Genomic DNA, 24,711 nt, shown 5'->3' with positions numbered 1-24,711 from the left:
ATCTTGAATATAAAAACGAAACAGAATCATGGAATGTGACACAAAATTGATAGAGTATTAAAAAAACCGAAATCGAAATTAGGGAAAGAAAATTTTCGCTTCAGAAAAAAGAAAACGATTGTTTTCGGGGTTATTCTTAAAAATAAAAACAATGAAAGAGAATCTAGTTTTGAAAGGAATAAATTCTCAAAAATTAAATACGATAGGAATCCGAGCTCAGCAGCATTAAATGTTGTTAGTAATGAAAATAAATTTATATTTTGTTCTGAAAATCTTGAATTAGATATTTGTACTAAAAGTATAGATGAGAAAAAGGAAATTTTGAAACGCGAAGGGCGATGTTTTCTTTGTTTAAAAAGAAATCACTTCGTTAAGGACTGTAAGTCTAAAACGAGATGTAAAATTTGTAATCGAAAACATAATCATCTTATCTGTGAAGGGGGGGAAAACAGATGCTTTAGTTTCTTCCATGCAAAACGAAAGCACAAAAAGCAGCATATACACCGAAGAGTCATTACATTATGACCACCCTGCTAATAACATGTAGGACCACCTTTAGCCCTCAAAACTGCCGTGGCATTGATTCCACAAGGTGCTGATAGGTAGTCTGAGGTATCTGGTACCAAGCGCTCACAAACTGGTCCTGCAATTCCCTCACATTGCGAGGGAGTAGCTGCGCAGCACGAATTTGGTTTTCTAAGTAGGACCACAAATGCTCTATTGGATTACGGTCAGGTGAACTTGGGGGCCAAGACATGACTCGAAAGTCACTGGAATGTTCCTCGAACCAATTCATGACGATTCGGTTAAACATGTTGGTAAACACCACCCCCCGCAGGAAAAACTGTTGCCATGAATGGGTGAACCTGGTCTGCAACTATGTGCAAGTAGCTTGCAGACGTCAGGGATTGTTCTATGAGGATACGGGTCCCAATGTGCCCCATGAAAGCATTGCTCCTGGGCTAGAAACCATGAAAATCTGGGCGAGCTCATTGTTATAGATGGAGGGTGGTCATAATGTAATGGTTCTTCGGTGTATTTGCAAACCGCGACTGCTTTGGCAATTGGGGAGAGTCTTAAATCGCAGCTACTAGTGTTATTTGACCTCGGGTCTCATCGCTCCTTCATATTGAGTTGTGTTGCAAAGAAATTCAACTTAGAGGCTGTGGGGGAGGAAATAGTTTCAATTTATTCATTCGGTTCAAAAGCGGCCATAAATCAGAAAAGAAAGAGATACAAGATCCAATTAAAGAATCCCTTTATAAATAATAAGAGCATATTTATTAAAGTACTAGAGACACAAAATATAAGTGAAGTCTGAATTGCAGTTCCCGGGAAAGAGATCCAAGACATTTTAAAGAAAAATAATCTCCAATTAGCAGATAGAACGTATGGCGATTCTAAATATTTTCGATTGTCAATTTTGATCGGTAGTGATTATTACTGGGAAATGGTGAGTGGGAAAATATGTAGACTTTCAATTGCTCTTGTTGCGTCAGATATACATTGTTCGGATGGGTAATTTGTGGTTCAAGTGCGTTGTCAGAAACGTAAACACAACAAACATCAATCAATGTGATGAAAGTTATGACAAAACAACTAAATGAGGAAATGAGGATAATACCGTATTGAAGAATTTTTGGGAATTAGAATCTATGGGTATTTTACTAGAAAAAGAACAAAACGAGTTGGAAAAAGAAGTTTTAGAGAATTTTAATAATTCTATAAAATATGTTGACAATCGATATCGAGTTTGTTTACCATGGAATAATAGAACTAGAGGATAATTATTATATCGCTAATAAGAGGCTTGTTAGTTTAATAAGTACCTAAGGTTTATGAAAAATATAAACAAGTAATTGATAACTATCAGTATTTGGGAATTGCAGAAACTGTTAATGGCCAAATACTGCATTTTCTTCCACACCAGGCGGTGATTCGGGATGACAAGGTAACTACTAAATTAAGGGTGATGTTTGATGGATCAGCTTATAGTAGTAGCACCATTTCTTTAAATGATTGTTTACACGCGGGCCCAAATTTGAATCCAGATATTTTAAGTGCTCTAGTTCGTTTTCGATTGCATAGAATAGCCATAATTTCGGACATAGAGCACGCTTTTCTGCAATTTTTGTTAAGCCTTGAAGATGGAAATTTTGTGGGATTCTTATGGATTAATGATATACCGAAATTGAACAGTACTTACTTTAAATCCTATAATACTGAGAATGACTAGAGCAGAGGTCGCCAAAGTGGTCTATATAGACCCCCAGGGGTCTACTTAACAAAAGCGGGGGTCGATCTGTGACAGGGGGGCGAATGGGGGTCGATCCAAATCGGAAGGGTCGATTGTGGGTCGAAAAAAAAGCAGTTCTCAATACGCAAATCACACATACCTAATTAAGTATGCAAAATTTGAGAATTTTTTTTATAATTGACTCAATATCAGTTTCTATATAAAACATAAATTAATAAACGAAAATTTATTGGGGTGAAACAAGTATTTCCGTACCACCGCGCAGTGGCACGAACTCAGCGCAGTTTATAAGTCATATGCATATGTGCGCTTTTCCAAATGTCACGTGTGACGAGCATTGACGTTGCTAATGCAAATATCATACGCAGTTTCAGCTATCTTTGCAAACTGTGTTGAATATTTGCAGTGTCATTATTAAAACTTTTATAGTTTTGGATAATTAGTTATTGTTTCGATAAAACCATTCATTTGGTTTAGAAATCAATTTTAATTATCAATGCACAAAAAAGAAGGTAAGCATCAATAATATGGATTAGTACAGCCCGCGACAAAACTATAGCACACTTTGTATTTTTTTACAAAAATTACAAAATTGAAAAATTTTGACGAAAATTAAAATTGACCAATTTTGAACCCAATATAGCGAACCTTGCAAAAAAACACCAGGCACACCCATCTCATTGATCAAGAAACAATAAATCTTTAGTTACTTTACTTATTATATCTACTTATGCATAATTACTTATTATTTAATAATAAGGTATTTAAATTTCAATATTAATATATTTTTCATAAAACTATTGCTACACAATGTACTATTACTTTAATAAATGTTTAAAATCATAAAATAAATGTACAAACACAGTGTCTAATAGAGTTTTATTTTAATTAACAGAAAATAGCTTTTGTGGGGGTCGATGGAGATTTCGAAAAATTATATAGGGGTCGATGATCAAAAAAGTTTGGCGACCCCTGGACTAGAGTGCTCTTCGGAGCAAAACCGAGCCCTTTTTTATTACCTGCTACTATTAAGTATCACATCAATAAATATAAACAAGATTTTCTAGAAATATTTGATCTACTTAATGAGCGTTTAAATGTTGATGATTTTGTAGAAGAGGCGGATAATGATGCTGAGGGTTTAAATATTTATGATGGTATTAAGGATAGTTTAAAGGATGCCAACTTCAATATGCGTAAATGGCAAACGAATTCTTTTGCTTTGCAAAAACAATTTAATGAAAGAGAGAATGAGACATTTAACATGGATGCAAATTGTAAGGTCTTACGATATAAGTGGAACACAGATGAGGATAATCTCAGAATTGAATTTCAGGGAATACTAAAAGCATTGGGAGGGGGGGAGAAAGTAAAAACGTTACAAAATGAAATGTTTTAAAATTGATAGGTAAAATTTATGACCAAATTGGATTTCTAAATCCCTTAACGATAACTGCTAGAATAATTATGCAAGATATATGGAAAACAGGTATTGATTGGGATGATAGTTTAAACAAGCTGTTAATTAAAATATGGGAAATTTGGTGTCAACAACTGAACAAAATCGAAAATTTTATAGTCCCCAGACATTGTTTCGATACTTTAAAAAAAAACAAGATTGGGGAGATACAATTTCATTGCTTTGTTGACGCTAGAGCAAAAGCTTATGAGCTGTAATATATATTAGATTTCGTTTTAAAAATAAGATAGTGACCAATTTTATAGTAGCTAACGGTTAGTTCCATTAAAAAAGTTATCCTTGGCACGTTACGAGTTAATGGCTGCAGTAGTCGGTGCTAGGCTTGCGAACTATGTCAAAGAGCATTTCAGTCAAGTCATGAAGTTTAGTACATACTACTGGACCGACTCCAGTGTAATATTACATTGGATTAGAGGAGATACGCTAACATGGAAGCAATTTGTATAGAATCGAGTGCGAGAATTTCAGTCAAAAACGAACATTAGTGAATGGTCACATTGCCCCCGCGAAGAAAATCCGGCTGATCTTCAAACGAGAGGAATAAAGGCAGACGCTTTACTAGGAAATGAACTTTGGCTGACTGGTCCAAGCTGGTTAGGGAAAGAAGATAAATTTTGGCAAAAAGGAATTAGTTGTCGAATTGATGATGAAGCTTTGCTTCAGGTAAAGAAAAGTTCTAAGATTTTGCAAATCTGCTGCATTAATTCGAAAAATGAAGATTTGTTAGAAATACCGAGAATCAATGCCGACCGGTCTGTGTAGGGGGCAGGGAAATGTCCTTGTATCAGAAAGGTCCTGGGTTCGAATCCCGGGCAAGGCATGGATGTCTCTTTCTCTCAGTGTGTTCCATGTCCTTTCTCCCTTGTGTGTGAATGTGTGTGAATGTGACCCGCCCTATAAACGGGTTGTGGTTGTGTGAATGACGTGGCAGAAGTCGAACTCCTAGCCATAGATGGCGCCACTGAAAAACTGGAACAATCGTACCCCCACTGCCTAAACAAGCATACGACGAAAAAAACATCCGAGAATCAATAATTTCTTAAAATTAATTCGAATAACTGCATGGGTTAAGAGATTTGTGTTGAACTTAAAGGAGAAAAATGATCGGAAGGATGGATCGTTATCTGAAGATAAATTATTGGATTCGGAACTATATTGGATTAAAAGATCTCAACAAAAGATTTCTGGTGAGGAAATTAGTGATCTGAATTCATGAAAAGGTCTATCTCATCAAAAATTTGTCAATTTAAGCCATTTCTAGACGAGAGGGGATTGATTAGAATTGGTGGATGGTTGCAACATTCAAACTTGAGCTACGAACAAAAACATCCAATATTGTTAGCTGGACACGACAATTTCGCAGAATTAATTATTCGCAAATGCCATGAAAGAATAGGACACGCTGGACTATCATTGACTGATTTAAGAGAGAGATTTTTTGTGCTTAAGGGTAGACAGAGAGTGAAGATCTCGATCGGAAAGTGTAACTTATGCAAAATTTTCCGAACAAAGCCAGCAACACATGATATGGCAAGTTTCCCCCCTGATAGAGTAAAAGAGGCATTTCCATTTGAAGTGACTGGCATCGATTATTTAGGTCCTCTGTACGCCAAAGAAAAGGAAGGTTCAGAATCTAAGAAGTGTTATATTTTATTGTTTACATGCGCAGTCACTTGAGCTGTCCATTTGGAAATGTCACCTGATATGTCTGCAGCAACATTCCTGAACGCATTTAAAAAATTTATTAGTCGACGTGCACTATGTAAGATAGTATATTCTGATAATGCTAAAACATTTCTTAAAATTAAAAGAGAACTTAATCTATTAAGTGAAACTTTGAACGAATCAAAATGCCAGGACTATGTTAGTGAGAAAATGGAAAAACATAATTGAGAAAGCTGCATGGTGGGGAGTGGGATTTTGGGAGCGACTTGTACTCTCTGTAAAGTCCTCACTCAAGAAAATTCTATTTAGATCATGCTTGAATTATTTAGATCTTGAAACAATAGTGATTCAAGTTGAAGCTCTCCTAAATTCTCGCCAATTAACCTACGTTGAGGAGCAAACCGATTCTTTTCCCTTAACTCCAGCCCACTTCCTTACAGGAAGAAGAGTCCTATCGACTCCAAGTCAATTCGTTTTACGTTCTTCAACCAAAGATGTCTTGACTAGGCGTTTCAGATATTAACAAAAATTCGTTGACTCATTTTGGACAAAATGGAGATATACCTACCTATGTGAACTGAGATCCCCTCATCAATCTATCTTAAGCAAGAACAATCCGGGACTAAAAAGAAACTCGATTGTCCAAATTCAAAATCCAAAATTGATGCGGAAATGTGGTAAAGTAAGTGAAGTTCAAGTTGGAAGAGACAACAAAATTCGATCTGGCACTGTGAGACTATCCAATGGAGTACTTTTAAAGCGCCCTGTGCAGTTGCTTTATCCTCTTGAACTTGGTAACTGAACTTTAGTATTGACTTTTAATTAATTGAACTTTCTCTTTCTTTTTTTTGCAGATTTCTTGAACCGTTAAGGAAATCCTGATGTTAATAGTCTGAGTGCTTAACAACTTCAATGTCTTAAACAGTAATTCGTTATTTTGATTAGATGTTATTGATAATTTGAAGCATTAGTGCTTAATTTTCTGAAATTTGAATTTACATTTTATTGAATATAGAGCTTTAAACTTTGAGAGAACTTTAGCATGTTGTTGTACTTGTTACAATATGATTATTTGAGAACAGATAAATTCTTTAAAAAAATTAAGAGTAATTTGAAATTTCGAATTCAGACTCAACCTTAGATGAATTCTTGGGAGTTCATCGGAGGTAGGGTTGTTGGAATTAATTTTAATTTAATAAATAATAAAAATAGAGATAAAAATAGAGATATTTAATGTTATTAAATTGAGATATCAGAGACAATGATAGCAATATCAGAACAGACATACAATCGCCAGATCCCCACCTTTGAGAAAAAGTAAGAAGATCATTTTATTTCATGCTCATGATTACGAACATTTTTTTTTTGGAATTTTGAGCTAGACTTGTTTTATCTGGCGCCCAACCCTGGGCGATTGAGTGATTTTATTGCTATTGTTGTATTTGAACTGAGAAATTATTCAATATGACTGAACAAATTGAAAATAAGGAATTCGATAAATTAAAATTGAAAAGAAAAACATTAAACGCTAGTACAACTAAAGTAACGTAAAGTAATGCACCATATAATTGCAATTCTTAATGATTTCCCAATGATAAATTGCTTAGGGCCACGATACAGTGCAAGTTAACTGCAACCTCAATAATGCATTAGGTTGACCAGTAGTTTCGTTTAAGTTACATTAATGTATCACGTGATCAAGCCTAGGAATGATTAAAATGTTTATAGTATAACTCAGATACCGGTTTAAGCGAATTTGCAACATATTGTGGTTCAAATTACTAATGGTCCAACTTTGAATCAATTTTTCTAACTGTGTAATGTAGTTACGTTAAACATATTCCTAATAAAATCAGCAAGCATCTGCGAATGTTACGAAATATGTAAAATAAATTAAAATTCTCTTTTTGGAAATTCTAAGATTAATGTAGGATGGAAATTGTAATAATATTAGATAAAAATTCAAGTTGTAACAATATTATATCAAGTATATTTTTATTTCTATTTCCAAAATATAATAGTTGCATTAATCATATACCTAATCGAATTAACACATACCTATAAAATACTATGAAACATGTATGGTTTTCCTTGGCAACTTTAAAATTAATATAAAAAGTTAAACTCTGATATGAAAATTTAAGCTCGATTAATATTATATCTGGTCTATTATTATTTTCATTTTTAAAAATATAAGCAACAAACTAGTTCCTTGGCAATTTTTAGATTGATATTAAACGTTAAGCCATAGTAATATTATTTATAAAAGTTATTGCTCTTATAATATTATATCGAGTAATTTATTATTTCTATTTTCAAAAATTAATACGATAAAATGAAGTATTTATTGTTTTGCAAATTCATTTTAGTTAAAAGAATTCTGTAAATGTCAGCAGTTATTTCCTTCAACAAGCTCTAATAATGACAATGACAGAAAAAATTTTGAAAAAATATATATTTCCCATTAATTGAAAAGTTAATGATATCAATCATTTTCCAAACGGGTAATTTTAATAATGATAAGTAAAACCTTCAAAACATAAAAATGCAAGTCATATTTTTCAACTATCTTAATTACTAATAAATATGACTTAGTAATTAAGTAATTATCTGAATAGTGTTTATCTTAAGAAATTTTATTAGTGAATTTGAATATTCCAACGTTGTAGGTGTTATTAAATTATGACGTAGCTATGATGTAATTTGCTTTTCTTGCATTTTAAAGTGTATTGATGTTATATTTTGCTTCATTTCATTTTAAAATGAATGTTCATTTTTTCAAGTTTTAAACGCGAAATAAGAAGATACTTTAAGACTGTAATGTTTTAGGAGTTTTGAATCATATTTAAGTTGAAAACGTTTAAAGGTGAGTCAAATTTTTATTATAGTTCTGTATGAATATAATTTATAATTTTATTCAACGAAAAAGGTTGAGCAAAGTTTCAATTTCTCAGAGCAATTTTTCGAAGAAACTTCTTACCCAGATGGTAATTTATAATTTATTTCTTAAACGCTTTGGTGTCTAAATGATAATTTTGTTTATTTGAATCAACTTAGCAAAAAGTAAAAAATAAATAAAATTTATGAAAAGTAAAAAAAAAAAACGCAACAGCTTGTTAGGAGACGGGATAAGGCTCCAAAAATGTTGTGACCATCGGCGTGATGGTAGCAGTGTGGTTAGCAATATCTATCGATTGCATGGATTTCAAACTGTGACCTGGGGCCCTATTACCAACTCATCGAAATTTATTCCGCTCGGAAACGATTCCGATCGGAAACTAGCTTTCATCGGATTGCCAATTTCGTAAAACCCACTTTGCCGCAACATGAGCATATCGGAATCCGGAATCGAAATCGCCATTCCGCACGATTCCGGTGAAATTGGAGTTTGTAGGCGGGACTAACTTTGACCAATTAGAAAATTAGTATAATTCTAATTTATTAAACTAGCAACGATATGTTTGCTTTGTTGAAGTTAAAAATAAGCCACAATTTAAGTATCAAAATACAATTATATTTATGAAAACTATAAAAATATCTCATTTTAAGTAAAATAAAATTAAAATGATCAAATTTGGTGTTACACGCTAAGAAAAAATACAAAAATGTTTTTCAGATTGGCTTTAATCGGTAGTAATGACAGAAAACAGCGCCATTTTGATCACTAAAATAAACAAACTCTTGTCGGAATTTAGATTTCGCTTGCTCTAAACCTGCCGGAATCGGATTCGTGATTATTTCGCATCGGAATTTAGTTCCGAGCGGAATCAAGATCTCGTAATACGGCCTAACTGACTTTCACGGATTTATGACGTCTCGAGAGCTTCATTTCGATCGGAATCAGATTCCGTTAAGCTGGTAATAGGGCCCCAGGGATAGAACGCGGTGTCGTAACCTATGAGTCATGATGATTAAAAAGTTTAATTTAGAATAACAATAAAATAAAATTCTAAAATTATTTTGGTGCACATTATTTCTCAAAGCAATTCCATTTTGAGAACGCTCTACGCGCTTAATTATTTTTTCAAATTCAAAAAATATTTTTCTTAAAATATGCATTAGGTAACACACACACGCAATTTTTAAGAAAAAAAAGACAGTTTTTAATAATTAAATAATTTAAAAAAATTAATTAAAAATAAAGGGGAATAATTAAAAGAGGTGTTAGTATAAATATAGGTGTTAATGTTAGTAACAGGTGTTAATATTAATAAATTGAATAATTATGAAGAAGTGTTATTTTATTTATTTATTTATTTTTTTTAAAAAAAATCATTGAGAATCTTTTTGTTGCGCGTTTAAAAAAAGTGAGCAAAACTTGATATGCGTTTGAAAATACAGACATAGCTAAAAATTTGTACTGAATTAAATAGACATAGCTTAAATTGCTTATTTCTATGGTGACTAGCTACTTCAAAAAGCTGAAAAACTAAAGGCAAAATACCTATAAAAGCATGAGAAAACTGACTTTTTTACTCTTTTTTTAAAAAAAAAAAAAATAACGCTGTAATAGAATCCTTGAGAAGGATCTCTCTTCTAAGAATATTAATTAAGATAAAGTAATTTTCAATATTCGTACAGAAATTTTACTACCAATTTCTTAGTTTCTTGAGGATGCTGGTCAGCTTAATATTCCGAAACAGGCATTGAATTTGATATTAATTTTTTTAAGCTACTGTTATGACCATTTAAAGTTGGCAATACCCATTTACCATTTAAAGTGACCAATTAAAGCAGAATTAAAGTTGTCCTTTAAATTTTTTTTTTGATAAAACAAATTTTTTTTTTTTTGAATAAACAAAAAATGGCATTGATTTGTTATCAAAATTTCTTTCTTAGTATAATGAAATTCTTATTTTAATTAATATATGCCAATATTTATTCTCCGTAAGCCCATCAAGATTCCCGCAAAAAAATATATGGATAAACTTATTCAAATATTATGTACCAATTAGGACTGGGCTATAAATCGATATATCGCGACATATCGATTTAACGCCTATATCGGCAAACCGATACAGCAACTTTCATTCCAAGCGATATATCAGAAATCTGATTTAAGCCGTCGAGTGAAGAAGACGATATAACGATATAGCGATATACGCAAGGACTTTCTCTTACGTTCCGATGCCAACTCGCGCTGTGGAAGACGATATTGTTTCGTTATGTTGAGACGGCCTTGACTGATGAGCGGTAGAATCAGAATCACTTTTGAGACCTTATATCGTTATATCACATGTTCGTTTTCGCACCTTCGCGATTTGAAATCGTTTCTTGTAGATTATTTTCAATGGGATTAACTTCGTGATCGCCGTCGTAACCTTGTTCTGAACGCAATCTATTATTGAAAAGAATTTATAAAGAAAAGTTTCTTCATTAATTAGGTAAGTTTTTTATTTATTTTCTGACAAAACTTTTTTTATATTTTTAAATGTGAAAATTATCGGAAATCTAATTTAAGGCACCCATAAGGAATTAAATTACAAAGTAAATAAATTTGTTAGGTTATTTTTTTACTTTCTTTTAATTTATTAAAAACCTTTCGGATAAAACTTCTAATAATTTAATGGGCTTCTATTACTGATTTTAAATTTATAAATCTTGAGTTGTTTTTATTTTTAGAAATAAAGTTAAAACAAAACTTATTTTTTGGACATAAGTCAATAAACTTTATTTGTTCAGAAGAATTTGAAAAGTTTGCGAATTTTATTCATTTCTTTTTTTTTTTTTTTTTTTATCAATTACTACTTCGTTTTATTAGAGAGTAAAATCATTATTTTTTTTTAATTTTCGTTTTATATTATTAGTTAATTAGCTAAATATATTACCGAATATCACAATTCTTTTGTTTTTATTTTTAAGAATTTGATTAAGAAACTTTGTCTTACTTTGTTTTTCGTTCATAATTCGGTCATTATTTAATTTAATTTAATTATTTATATGAAATAATAATAAAAATAATGTTTAAGAAGCATTTTTTTTTCTAAAATTTATTTTGCTCTTTGTTTTAATCATACAAATAATTTTTTAACGAACTTATTTTTTAAATTTTGTTCCTATGCTGTTAGGTAAATATATTGATAAATTTCACTTTTATTTATTTTTTTATTTTTAAACTAAGAAATCTTTTGTTATTTGCGTGATCATTTTTAGAAAATATAACAAAACTTGTGTTTACTTCTTCATTAAGAATTTGAACATTACGATCGAACTTAATAATTCTGTAATTATTTACGCATAATAGTACAAGCAAATATTGATTTGTTAAAAAAAGTTTCTTTTTTTAAAAAAAAAAAAATATTTTTAACACTTTGTTTTAAGTGTACAATGAATTTCTTAACAAACTTTTTTTTTAATTTTTTAAATTTTCTTTCAATAATTTCAGCTAGATATCATTATAAAATTCCCTTTTTATTTTTAAACTGAGAAATCTTTCAGAGAACGAAAATTTTAAGAAATTATTACAAATCTTATGTTTACTTTTTAGTTTAAAATTCGAACATTTTTAATTTTAAACTTCGGCTTTTAGTCAATCTAACTTTTATTTTAATTAAAATATATTTTGAAATTTTAAAATCATCTTTTGTTTAATAACAATATTTTTTTTCATTAAGGGTGTTTTAGGGGTTAACTTAAATTAAGACTGCTTATACCTTATAAACGATAAAGAAGTGCAAATATTTCATTCTGTATCTACACACATTTTTTCAATAAATATTTTAAGTAAGATTTGTACATCTTAGTCAATTTATTTAATATCTTTCTTTAGCAAAACATATATATTTTCAAATTTATAAATTGATTTAAATCAATATGCGTATGAAGTCTTGATAGAAATCTGACTTTCTGTGCCTTAAAGTAAATGAAATTCAAAAATACTATATCGCGATACATCGCTATATCGCGATGCAAAACTGACGATATATCACGATATATAATTTCTAATATCGCCCAGTCCTAGTACCAATACATATTTATATCATTACTAATGTATATTTTTATAAGATCTGTAATAAAATTCGTAAGCAAGATGTTCAATTAGAACCGTATATGCTTTCTTAACTTTCGAACGGCTTCAACTAGGTTTTCAAAAAAAGGTGTCCGGGTATAATAAAGTAGTTAAACTCTACATTGTAGAGTATTCTGATCTTGTAGAGTCTACAAGATCAGTTCACGTAAAACTGTCATCTGGTCGAAATTGTATATATGGCGTACCTATCGTGTTAACGAATAGGCAGCAGGAAATAGGGCGGAGTGTATTATTAAGTTATAGTCCGTAACTGATTTATTATCAATAAACAATATCGTAGACCTTAACACTATGGAGACACGGCTGGAAAGACGGAAAAATGAGAGAACCAAAATAGCACCTCTAAAGTTTTGGTCTGTAATTCAAAAATTAACTCACTGAAAGTATTGAGTATTTCAGACTTTTCATTATTTGATCTAATTTAAGCCAAGTTAAGTAATCATTCGAGTGTTAGTCTTATAGGAACGCATACATAAAGCTTAATATTACATAGAATGATGGGAAGGTCCACTGTTGTCCCTAAGTTATTTTAATTGTTCCCTCTTAACCACAGGTAAGTTCGGTTGCAAAGTACCTTTTAGAAGGGTTAAAGATACCTCCGTTTCTTAAAAAAGCAAGAGTATTTCAACATATCTTCAATTGTTAGTTATAGAGAAAAAAACTCAATTATCTAAAGAGTATAGTTGAAAAGTCAGTATTCCGTTTATTCAGATCTTTTCGTTAATCAAAGCGAATAAAAAACCATAGCATTGTGACCGAGTCTCTCATTTATTTTTTAAATTAATTATGATTAGGTTGAAAGACATTGATTTTCTAAATCAGGGGTTTCTAACTTGCATGGGGCCGGGGGCCACAATTGAAAACACAAATCAAATGGCGGGCCGCAACTTTATCAAAATTTTTTGTAGGACTCTTTTATGTTTGAAGGAACATTAAATATTACTGTCAGAGTTTTACCAAGTTGTACAAAACAAAAGTATTGAATTGCAAATTAAAATAGGAAGTAGATTTTTTAAAAATATTTAATTGTTATTAATAATATTTTTAAAAATATTAAATAAATAAAAAAAATTCGGGCTACAATAACTTAATGTGCACCTATATATTAAACCAGGGATGGGCAAACTTTTTTGATCGAGGGCCAAAAATCAAGAAGAAAAAATGTTTGGTGGGCCAAGTAAGATCTTCAAAATTTAAGAAAGAAAAAAAAGCGATATACAAGTTTTAATTTAAATATTTAGTGGGATGAAGGAAATTGTGATTTCATTTCTAAAAGTTCCTTATATTAAGGTTCGAAGTGAGATGTGCTTATTTTAAGGAACAAGGCTAAATCCTTTTCTGTTAGTCTACTTCTGAAATAATTTTTTCTAAGGTTCATAATTGAAAACTCTTGTTCACGTATATAAGATTAAGCTAACATAGCACTGATTTTCTGGGCGTGAAATTTTAAATTTTGGAAACTAGCTTTTGGTAATGATTTGTCAAACTTAGGCATAATTAGAAACAACTGCTTCAGATGATTGTTAGATTGTCCGCTCTTTGGAGCGTAAAATGCGCAGTCTGTCAAATGTGAAGTACAATTTACCTATATTAGATTCCATAAGTCAGCTCCTCGAGAAAGACAAACGCTAGTTGGAGCCAATCTACGGCTATTCTATAAAGAACTTCTGCTTTCAACATTTTACCAATAGAAGCTGTGTGTGCTAACTAGTTCCATCAATTTATGTTTTGTAGAACAAAAATAGAGAAAGTAAAAATGTCATCAGTACTTTGTTAAAAAGGAATAAACAGAAATAATTTTAAACATAGTCGACAATTAAATGGATGTATATTGTTTATATTTGCCGCTGATCGGCAAATAAAAATTCTATCCGCGGGCCGGTTAAAATCCTCCGGCGGGCCACAGTTGGCCCGCGGGCCGTAGTTTCCCCATCCCTGTATTAAACAATTAATGTGCAACAGATATCTAAATGTTAAGGTATTAAAACTTACATAGTAGCTCACAAAATATTCAATGGAAATATTGAGGTTTGTCTGCTGCAACCACTAGAGAATAGATATTTACATTTAAAATTTACAAATGTGTATGAAAATATTTTCGTTCAAAATGAGTGGTTTCAAAAAGTTAAATCGGAGAATTTCTTCGAGAATATTTCTGATGCGCACATGCTAAGTTATATTCACAAAATACAAAAAAAATGAAGAAAAAAAGAGCAACATACACGATTATTTTTGTATTTGAATAAATATTTTCTTGAGTGCAAAAACTAAAAAAAAATTTCTTTGCACCGTTTGTATGTTAAATTGCACAGAAACGAAGAAATTAGGTTTTTACTAACGAGAATTTTAAACCCATATAGAGTTTTTACGAAAATTTTCTGCAAAAAAATGACAACTAATATATTTAATTTCGTGGGCCACAAAAAAAGGCTTCGCGGGCCAGATGCGGCCCCCGGTCCGCCCGGACAAAATACAAAAAAAATGAAGAAAAAAAGAGCAACATACACGATTATTTTTGTATTTGAATAAATATTTTCTTGAGTGCAAAAACTAAAAAAAAGTTTCTTTGCACCGTTTGTATGTTAAATTGCACAGAAACGAAGAAATTAGGTTTTTACTAACGAGAATTTTAAACCCATATAGAGTTTTTACGAACATTTTCTGCAAAAAAAATGACAACTAATATATTTAATTTCGTGGGCCACAAAAAAAGGCTTCGCGGGCCAGATGCGGCCCCCGGTCCGCCAGTTGGAAACCCCTGTTCTAAATGATCTAAGCACAAGCAATCTGGGAAGAACCCGACTGGCCTCTTTAAACGTTCTAGGTATACATCAATGGTCAGTGTTTCTAGTGTTAATAGTAAAAAAGGAATGCTCAAAATATGTATTTGTTTGTTAGGGACAATCTAAATTGTAATATGAAAAAGCTATGTTAGGAAAAAAAAATATTAGTTGTCACTAAATACCTCTTTTTTTTATACTTTACCTTTGCCATCACTTTCATAAATATAGCTGCTGCCAGTGCCGTAGTTAGGAGGAGGGTTTGGGGGACAAAACCCCCTCCCAAATTATATATATTACTGGATTAATGAACTAATGTGAGGTAAGTAATGAACTATTGTACGGATGTAGATATAAACAATTTTTCATCATTCGTTTTTTGTAATTTAAGCGTTCATTGTTGTTATTGTCGGCCATTAAGGCAGAGCGATTGCTCGCGTTTTCCAGTGGTGCCATCTATTGCTAAGAATTCGACTTCGTCCACACTCATACGTTACACCCGTTTATTGGGTGGACTCATAGATGCATCCATTCATTCATCCGCAGATCGTATTTTTGAACTGAACCAGAGAACAATCAATCTCCAATTCAGTACCACTTCAGTATTCAGTATTTCGATTTGCTAGGGGAACATGGAGGACTTAGTGACCTGACGGATTTAACGAACACCAGTCAAAATTTACTACACGGGGAGTCTTTGGCCAGCTGAATTCGAACTCCCGTTCTCAGAAACGTGAGTCCAGCTTCCTACCAACCAGGCTATCCTCCCGGGTTATTTAAACGTTTAGAATATATATATATATATATATATATATATATATATATATATATATATTGAACGGTCAAGCAAAAAATTTTATTTTCACACAACTTAATTAAAAACAGTGGATATTGTTTAAAAATGCTTTATTAAATGAGTTTAGTCACTAATTAAATGCCGCCGAAATTCATGGTCAATTAAGTAATCGTAAAAAAAATTCAGGCGAACCTGTTATGGAATATTTTTTTCCTTCCTTCCTCAATGGCACGACAGCCCCGGGTAGGCCCTGGCCTTCTCAATCAACTTCCTCCAGGCCTGCCTCCGCCTGGCAGTTGTCTTCCAGTTTGAGACTTTTAAAACTGAAAAGTCTCTTTCCACGCAGTCGGCCCATCTCAGCTTTGGTCGACCTCTGGGCCTTGATCCGATGGGCTGAGCCAAAAAGATTGTTTGTCGAACGCTCTCTGTTCATTCGAATGATGTGACCAGCCCATTTAATTCTTTGGATTTTTACATACTTGACAACATCAGGCTCTCTAAAAGTCCGATAGAGTTCTGAGTTTGAACGTCTGTACCAAGTACCATCAACTTGTTTGCCCCCAAAAATGGATCTTAGGATCCGACGTTCGAAGATTCCCAAGGAATTCTCATCTTTCTGTGTTTTTGTCCAAGTTTCTGAGGCATATGTTAGGATAGGTCTGATTAAGCATTTATAAATTAACAGTTTAGTATCTCTTTTTAGTAGGCTTGATTTTAAATATTTTTTTTAATCTATAAAAACATTTACTTGCACTATTGATTCTTCTTTGTATTTCGGGTGCGATATTGCCATTACGTTGACTTCAGAACCAAGATTTTAAAAAAAATGTTTACTTTTTCAAACTTGCATTCACCAATTTGCAAGTGAGTTGTAGAATCAGTTATTTTGGTGCATTGCATATACTTGGTTTTCTCCTGGTTAATAGTGAGATGCATTTTTTCTGCCTCTTTTTCCATGGATAGAAAAGCTTGCTTTAAGTCAGATTGTGTTCGCGCTATGATGTCAATGTCATCGGCAAATGCGAAAATTTGTACAGACTTATGAAAGATATGTCCTCTGGTATTGATTCCTGAATCTCTGATAATTTTTTCTAATGCCAAATTGAAGAGTAGGCATGCCAATGCATCGCCTTGCCTTACACCATTGCCTTACCTCCATTGGTTCCGAGAAGTCATTTTGGATTTTAACTTTCTGCATGGTCTTACACAGTGTAAGTGTGGTGAGTCGTACAAGCTTGTCCGGGATATTGAATTCTCGCATAGCTTCAATGAGTCGCTTCCGGTTTACACTGTCGTAAGCAGTTTTGAAATCCACAAATAGGTGGTGGGTACCAATTCCAAATTCCCTGGTTTTTTCCAGAATCTGTCTTATGCAAAATATTTGGTCAGTTGTAGACCTGCCCTTCCTAAAACCGCATTGGTATTCACCAATGATGTTTTCTACATAGGGGCTAAGTCTGTTAAATAGAATTTTTGAAAAGACTTTATATGCAGTGCAGAGCAGGCTGATACCCCGGTAGTTAGAACATTCAAGAATGTCTCCTTTTTGTGTATAAGACAAACAGTGCTGTGTTTCTATTCTTCAGGGAGTATTTCTTTTTCCCATACTGATGTTAGAATATTATGTATGGCCTTTAACCCATCTGGTCCTGAGTTTTTGATGAATACTGGTGATATCAAATCTGGGCCAGGAGCCTTGTTTGAACTGCTTCTTCAACCTCAATCATTGAAAGAGGTGCAATACACTCTTGGTTAACGTTTGGTGAGCAGGACTCTGTCTGAACGCACTCTACATTAAGTAGGTTGTCGAAGTGTTCATTCCACCTATTAAGAATGTCAGTTTTATCGCTTAAAATATCTCCATCTTTATTTCAGCAAAGGGTAGTTCTAGGTTTGAACTCCTGGCGACCAAAGTTAATGCCACGAAAGAAAGCTCTTCTCTCATTAGACCCTCGGAGATGTTTGACATCCTTAAAGAAGTCTTCGTGAAAAACCTTTTTCTTCAACCTATGAACTTTCTTTTCTTCTCTTCTTGCAATTTTGTATTTCTCTACTGATGTTCTCGAGTGTTTTTTACTGAGCATCATATTATATGCATCGTTTTTTCTTTGGGTCGCGTTGCGACATTCTGTATCAAACCAATCCTTTTTCTCAGCTCTTCTTATTTTGCTTATTACATTATCACATGTGTCCAATAGGGCTTCTTTGAAAGAAGTCCACTTTCCATCTATGCAATCAATATTTTTGATTGCTTTTTCATCAAGCTTCATAGTTAGTTGTGACTGAAAGTCATCCCTGACTCTAGGGGTCTTTAATTGTTCGCAGTCAAATTTCTCAAGACGTTTCCCATGACATTTACGTGCATTGGATAGTTTGGCCTTGATCCTATTCATTACCATGTAATGGTCTGAGTCAAAGTTTGCCCCACGATAGGTTCTAATGTCTTGTATGTCCGTCACATGTCTCGAGTCCATCAATATATGGTCAATCTGGTTGGAGGTATCTCCATCTGGTGATCTCCAGGTCATTAGGTGAATTCTCTTGTGTTGGAAAAAGGTGCTGGCTATGACCATGCTATGCTCTGCAGCGAAGTGAATGATCCTCTGTCCATTGTCATTTGTTGTTTCGTGCAGGCTGTATTTTCCAATAGTGGGTCTGTGCTCAGCTTCCTTTCCAATTTTAGCATTTAAGTCACCCAGAATAATTTTGATGTCGTTTTGTGGACAGGAGTTATATAAAGAATGCAGGTTCTCATAGAAAAGTTCTTTCTCGTCTTCATCCTTGTCTTCAGTAGGTGCGTGGGCATTTATAAGACTGTAATTAACGAATTTTCCTCTTAGCCTAATTTTACATAACCTTGAAGACTTTGGCACGAAATCCATGACAAGATGCCGAATGTGTTTGCCCACAACAAAACCCGTTTCAAAAATATGCCTTTTCTTATCACAGCTATAGAAGATTGTGTGATTTCACTTCTCGATTATTCCATCGCTAAGCCACCTCATCTCTTGCAGAGCCATTACATCAGCCCTGTAATTATCCAGCTGCTCCGTTAAGAGTTGCAGTCCTTTGCTTTTATACAAAGAGCGAATGTTCCATGTTCCAATTCTCAGTTCCATGTAAGATTTGCCAGGTCGTCTTCTAAATTTCGGTCCGGATTCACTGACTTGAGACTTCGCAACAAGATTTTTTTACAGGGTAGGGTTGTTAGCCCTACGCCCAACCCCCAACCTGGAGGACCAGTCCCCTGATATAATCCCCTGGGGCAGGGTACCCGGCTATACCCCCGGACACTGGATGCCCATTTTAGTCGCCTTCTACGACACGCATGAGCTACGTTGGGACTAGATTCTTACCCCCCCCGGTCACCACACGGGGCGGAATATTTTTTTTGCCGCGTGTAGTTGTGAAAACCCAACAGACGATTTTTCTTTATTTGATTATACTATTGACGGTATTCCCGATTCCCCCGCTAATAAATTCATTTTGTATGGCGCAAAATCTATTCCTGAATTTAAGGATAAATTGCGTATTTGTGAAAAAATAGTTAATGACGGAAGCAAAAAATCTTTTTTTCCGTACAAATCCTCGCTTTCCCCCTGAATTTCCCAAACGTGAGCGTAGTAATTTAGTATGCGACAGTGTACGAGGATATGATTTTCAAAATGATATTAAGTTTGATAAACAGAAAACTTATCATAATTGTAATGTGACTGAACATATTTCACGTTTGTGTCTTGATAAAAAACGAGGTTTGAAATGTAATTTATGTAAAAAAATTTGACATATTGCTTCTAAGTGTAATAATAAACATATTAACCAAACTGAGTCATGTTTATGATTCATCTTGTTGGCGTTAAGTATAACGCCAACCCTTCCACACACACATATATATATTAGAAGGAGGTAACCGTTAAACCCTTCGAACATGTATTAAAACTACGCCACTGACTGCAGCCATTTGCGAGTTCAAAGAACGGTTACAGAGTTTAGTAGGTCCCCTTTACTTTACTTGATAAAAATAATAAAACATTTCATCAGAGAGCTCTTCAGAATTTATTACAATAAACGTTTTTTATTTACAGATTATCTGAGGGAAAAGGGTTTGGAAGAATCTTTAAAAATGTTCTGGTGGAACAGTAAATCATTTGCTCTACCAAGTTTAGAACAAAAAATCAAAGACTTAGCAACAACTGAAAAAAACAACTTCGAATTTTTCAAAGGATTACTTCTAGCAATGATTTCGGGAGTATTGTACTCCTGTACAACTGTAGTAGTCAAATACGTCGATAATTTAGATCCTGGACAACTGTGCCTTTATCGTCATATTGCAATTTTCACTTTAAATCTTCCAGAAGTTATCAAATGTCGCCAAGGAATCTTTTTGCCAAAAGATTTCCGTGTGCTACTAATAATCAGAAGTATATGTTCGGCAACGAATATATTAGTCAGTTATCATGCATTTCGCAGCTTACCACTTGCAGAAGCGAATGTGATTTTATTCAGCATTCCTGCCTTTGTAACCGTGGCAGCGAGGATTTTCCTAAAGGAACCATGTGGAATATTCCAATCGATACCTGTGCTCTTCACTGTAATTGGCTTAATTTTTACTGCCAAAATACCCAGTTACTTTTCTGGCCCACCTATTGTTCATTCAAAGGAATACATACAGGGTCTTATATTTGCTTTCTCGGGAATCATCTTTAATACAGCTCAAATAATACTCTTAAGAAAAACAAAAGAAGTCCACCATGCAACTGTCGTATCCAATTTAGGTATCATAGCCATCATTGAACTAACTTCTGTTACTGCGATCTTTGGTGATTTCAAGTGGAATGTGTGTGGATGGCAGAATCTGTACATAATTATTCTTGGAATATTTAGTTACTTATCTCAAGCATTGATGATCAGAGCTTTCCAGTGCGAATTTGCTGGCCCAGTCTCCACTGTCAGGGCTGGGTCAGATATAGGATTGTCCTTTATATGGCAGACATTTTTGTTTAAAGTGATTCCAGACGCTTTTAGCATCATAGGAGCTTTGTTAGTTATGGTATCCATATTTTTGGTTGGAATTAGGAACTGGGTGTCCAGCCTACCGAATGATTCTCCAAAATTGAAGCACTTAAAATGGATATTGAAGTAAATTTCGAGAAACTTGGTGCTTAATACTTCTCTGGCTCACCTATTGTTCATTCAAAGGTTTACATAATGTTGCTCAAATTTACTACAACTTTAGTGTGGTGCTACCATGATAGTTTAAGTTAAATGTAACTTTAATAATGTGTTACATTGACCAATGTTTAGGTTCAAGTTATACTGTATCGTGAAATCAAGTTTAAGAAGGATTAAACCATTTAATATTACAATTTACTCGTTAGATAATGTCATACTAAAATTACACTTATCAATACTATTAGAGATTTTGTTGCGTACTGAACCATAATGTTGCTCAAATTTACTACTTCCATAATATGGTGCCGGGTTACACCATATAATTGCAATTCTTAATGATTTCCCAATGATAAAATGCTTAGGGCCATGATACAGTGCAAGTTAACTGCAACTTCAATAATGCATTAAATTGATGCATTATTGATTGATTGTTTTCGTTCAAGTTATATTATTGTATCACGTGATCAAGTTTAAGAAAGATTAAACTGTTTATATTATAATTCAGATACGGTCTCAGCAAATTTGCAACATATTGTGGTTCAAATTACTAATGGCTCAACTTTGAATCAATTTTTCTAACTGTGTAATATAGTTACATTAAGCATATTCCTAATAAAATCGGCATGCATCTGTGAATGTTATGAAATATGCAAAATAAATTAAAACTATCTTTTGGTGGAAATTCTATGATTAATGTAGGATGGAAATTGTAATAACATTAGAAAAAAATTCAAGTTCTAACAATATTACATCATGTATATTTTTATTTCTATTTATATGAATAAAATAAATCAACATATACCGTAAACCGGGGCGAGTCTACCCATTTTTTCAGTTTGCCAACTTTCAAGTGGTCAAACTTTTGTAAATATTAAAGAAAAAAGGCTTTTAATAGGTGTTTCGGAATCGCTATTTATCCCTTTTTAAAGTTGTGAAATCGATTTTAGAAAATATTAACAGTTACGCTGTAACTGTATATTTTTATAGAACTGCTGACAAATCTCTCGTACGGGGCGAGTCTACCCATTCTACTAAAATGAATGTTAACATTGTAAATAATCAAATTTTACTATTAAATTGTTATTTTAGTTACTATATAGAATATTTATGAAGCAAAATCCATAACTTTATTATATATTCCATTTTTTTATTCATAAAATAACACAAATTGAGTATTTGATCGATTATCACGTTTTGATCACAGTTTTGTTTTTATAATCATTAACATTATAAAATAACATTTTTTTCTGATTATTGTTGTTAAAAATAAATTAAAATTAATATAAATTTACAATTAAATAATTAATAAATAATAATAATTAAAGATTATTAACAAAATCGAAATTCAGGTGGCATTTTTTTGTAGCATTTAAATCCATTTGTTTTGCGAATATAATTTCAAACCATCTGCAATAATAAATAATAATTTATTTAACTTGCATTAAATAAAAAAAGTTAATTTTGTAATATAAAAATTGAAAAAATAGGTAAAATAAACATATTTTATATTTACATTTATATTTAACCTATAAATTTTCTTATTAATGATAAATTTATCAATGCAGAATTAAAATAATATACTCAAATTCATTTAAAATGACTTAATTTTAATGTAAACAAAGTTCTAAATAATATTATTATGCTTTATTAAAACTAAATACCAATGGGTAGACTCGCCCCGCGAATTCTGGCTTTTTGTTTACAACAGCAAAACTTACATTCTTTTTGTTTTTTTTCATATAAAATTAATGTAATCTTAGTCTTAGATAAGTTTATCACTTAACCAAAGTGAAAATAGTAATAATAATAATATACTTACGGAGCACCAACTAAAAGTTTGCTGATTTTCAATACAAATCTCTCAAAAGACGTTTGAACAGGTCGAATAAAAAGACACCAAATAAATAAAAACGGATCAAACTACTACAGCGCCATCTTCCTCAGAGTCTGAAATAAGTCCTCTGTCAGTAAAAAAATTTTTATTTGCAATTTAAAATAGTGAAAATTAAATAAAACTAAAATGGGTAGACTCGCCCCGTTTACGGTAATGGTTGCATTAAACATATACCTATTAAAATTGACACGCACTTATTGTTGTTACTCAATAAAGATTCTTAATCGCTGCTTATACAGGATCTAATTTATCGTAATCTTAAGTAACTAAAACGTAATATAAACGTATAATAATAATTAAACTTTATTTCGTATTTTTAATATCAACATTATAACCTTTTGTATTACAACTTAACTCGTATTCTTAATACAACGTATTCTGATAATCAACAAACTTAATAGAACACCAAAATCATGTCTCTTTCTGTTACTAGATCTGCTTATGCTAACTTCAGTAATAATACAAGTTCCAACATAAATCTGCTTATGCTAACTTCAGTAATAATACAAGTTCCAACATACTCCCACCTTTTGTATTGCAATCAAGCTTAAGGCCTGGTTTCTTAGGACAGGACGCCGTCAGCTGGAAATCAGCGCTAACCTCTGATTGGTCCATTTGTGAGTTTGATAGTATACGTCATCGAACGCTCATCTTGAACTACAATTGCCGTCCAACTCAACTGCAGTGGGATTACAACGTGACGTTAACCACAGAAGCAATGGCGGACAACATCCAACAGCACATTGAAATCAGCAAAGATTTTGACTTTGACATTAAACATAGCTTCTTCATTAAGCATAGCACTCTTCATTTAGCTCAGCTATAATGTGTTTTTTTCTTGGACAAAGTCATTATTTGTTCTCTAAAACACTGGTCGACAATCACAAAATCAATACAAATTCAAAATAAATATTTGTTTACGTTATTAACGCATGCGTAATGAGAGATAATGTCTGCGTTGGACCGACTGCTCACGCTGAGCTAACAAAAAAGTATTTTTTTGGCGTCAGCTCTACGTCAACTTTCCGCTGACGCCCAGATAAGGCGCTAGTTCTAAGAAACCAGGCCTTGAGCTAACAAACCAGTATTTTGTTGGCGTCAGCGCGACGTTGACGTCCCGCTGACGCCCAGATAAGGCGCTTGTCCTAAGAAACCAGACCTTTTAGACACAATACAAAACTTACAATTCACTAACCACAAATATAAATTAGCAAGTAAACATATTAATAAACACTCTATGAAAAACAAGTATTTTAAAGTCAGTCGTCCTAGCTTAAAATATATGCAGTCTACAAGTCCAAACGTTGGCGTGAAGCCAATTTTTGACCTCTACGAGTCAGTTTCACTGGTTGGGAAATCTCTGTCATAGGAATGAAAGTCTCAGCACTAGGACCGAGGGGTCCTGGGACAGGAGTTGCTGAAGACTTTAAATCACCAGACTCGACATCGACCTGTTTATCTTTTTCATTTGCTGTTGTGTCAGATGGAAACTCACTGACAGACATTTCGAGTGGATACAGTCTCTGCAATGGTAGCCATTAGCAACTCGTAATTTCGCTACTCTTCGTATTGCGTCCTTGCCAGTAAACAGTTGGACAACACAACCCAATGGCCAGTTCAGTCCCTCGCATCCAATA

General features: G+C 32.9%; 2 protein-coding genes across 2 annotated transcripts; one reads left to right on the top strand and one right to left on the bottom strand.

The window, feature by feature from the left end:
- Positions 1–17,879: 17,879 nt before the first annotated feature.
- LOC122272079 (uncharacterized) lies at positions 17,880–18,890 on the bottom strand. Its single transcript, XM_043055142.2, has one exon. It carries the CDS (start codon positions 18,888–18,890, stop codon positions 17,880–17,882), a length of 1,011 nt encoding a protein of 336 aa, XP_042911076.2.
- A 1,202-nt stretch (positions 18,891–20,092) lies between these two features.
- On the top strand, positions 20,093–22,085 carry LOC107437275 (solute carrier family 35 member G1-like). The gene has a single exon (XM_016049207.4). The coding sequence runs from the start codon at positions 20,132–20,134 to the stop codon at positions 21,149–21,151; it is 1,020 nt and encodes a 339-aa protein (XP_015904693.3). The 5' UTR covers positions 20,093–20,131; the 3' UTR covers positions 21,152–22,085.
- The last annotated feature ends 2,626 nt before the right edge of the window (positions 22,086–24,711 follow it).

Source organism: Parasteatoda tepidariorum, chromosome 2 (assembly GCF_982258835.1).
Source record: "Parasteatoda tepidariorum strain Cologne lab strain chromosome 2, Ptep-v5.0, whole genome shotgun sequence".
In the NCBI taxonomy this organism is placed as follows: domain Eukaryota; kingdom Metazoa; phylum Arthropoda; class Arachnida; order Araneae; family Theridiidae; genus Parasteatoda; species Parasteatoda tepidariorum.
The sequence above is the reverse complement of the archived record's forward strand: the minus strand, read 5'-3'. Positions and strand labels throughout refer to the sequence as shown.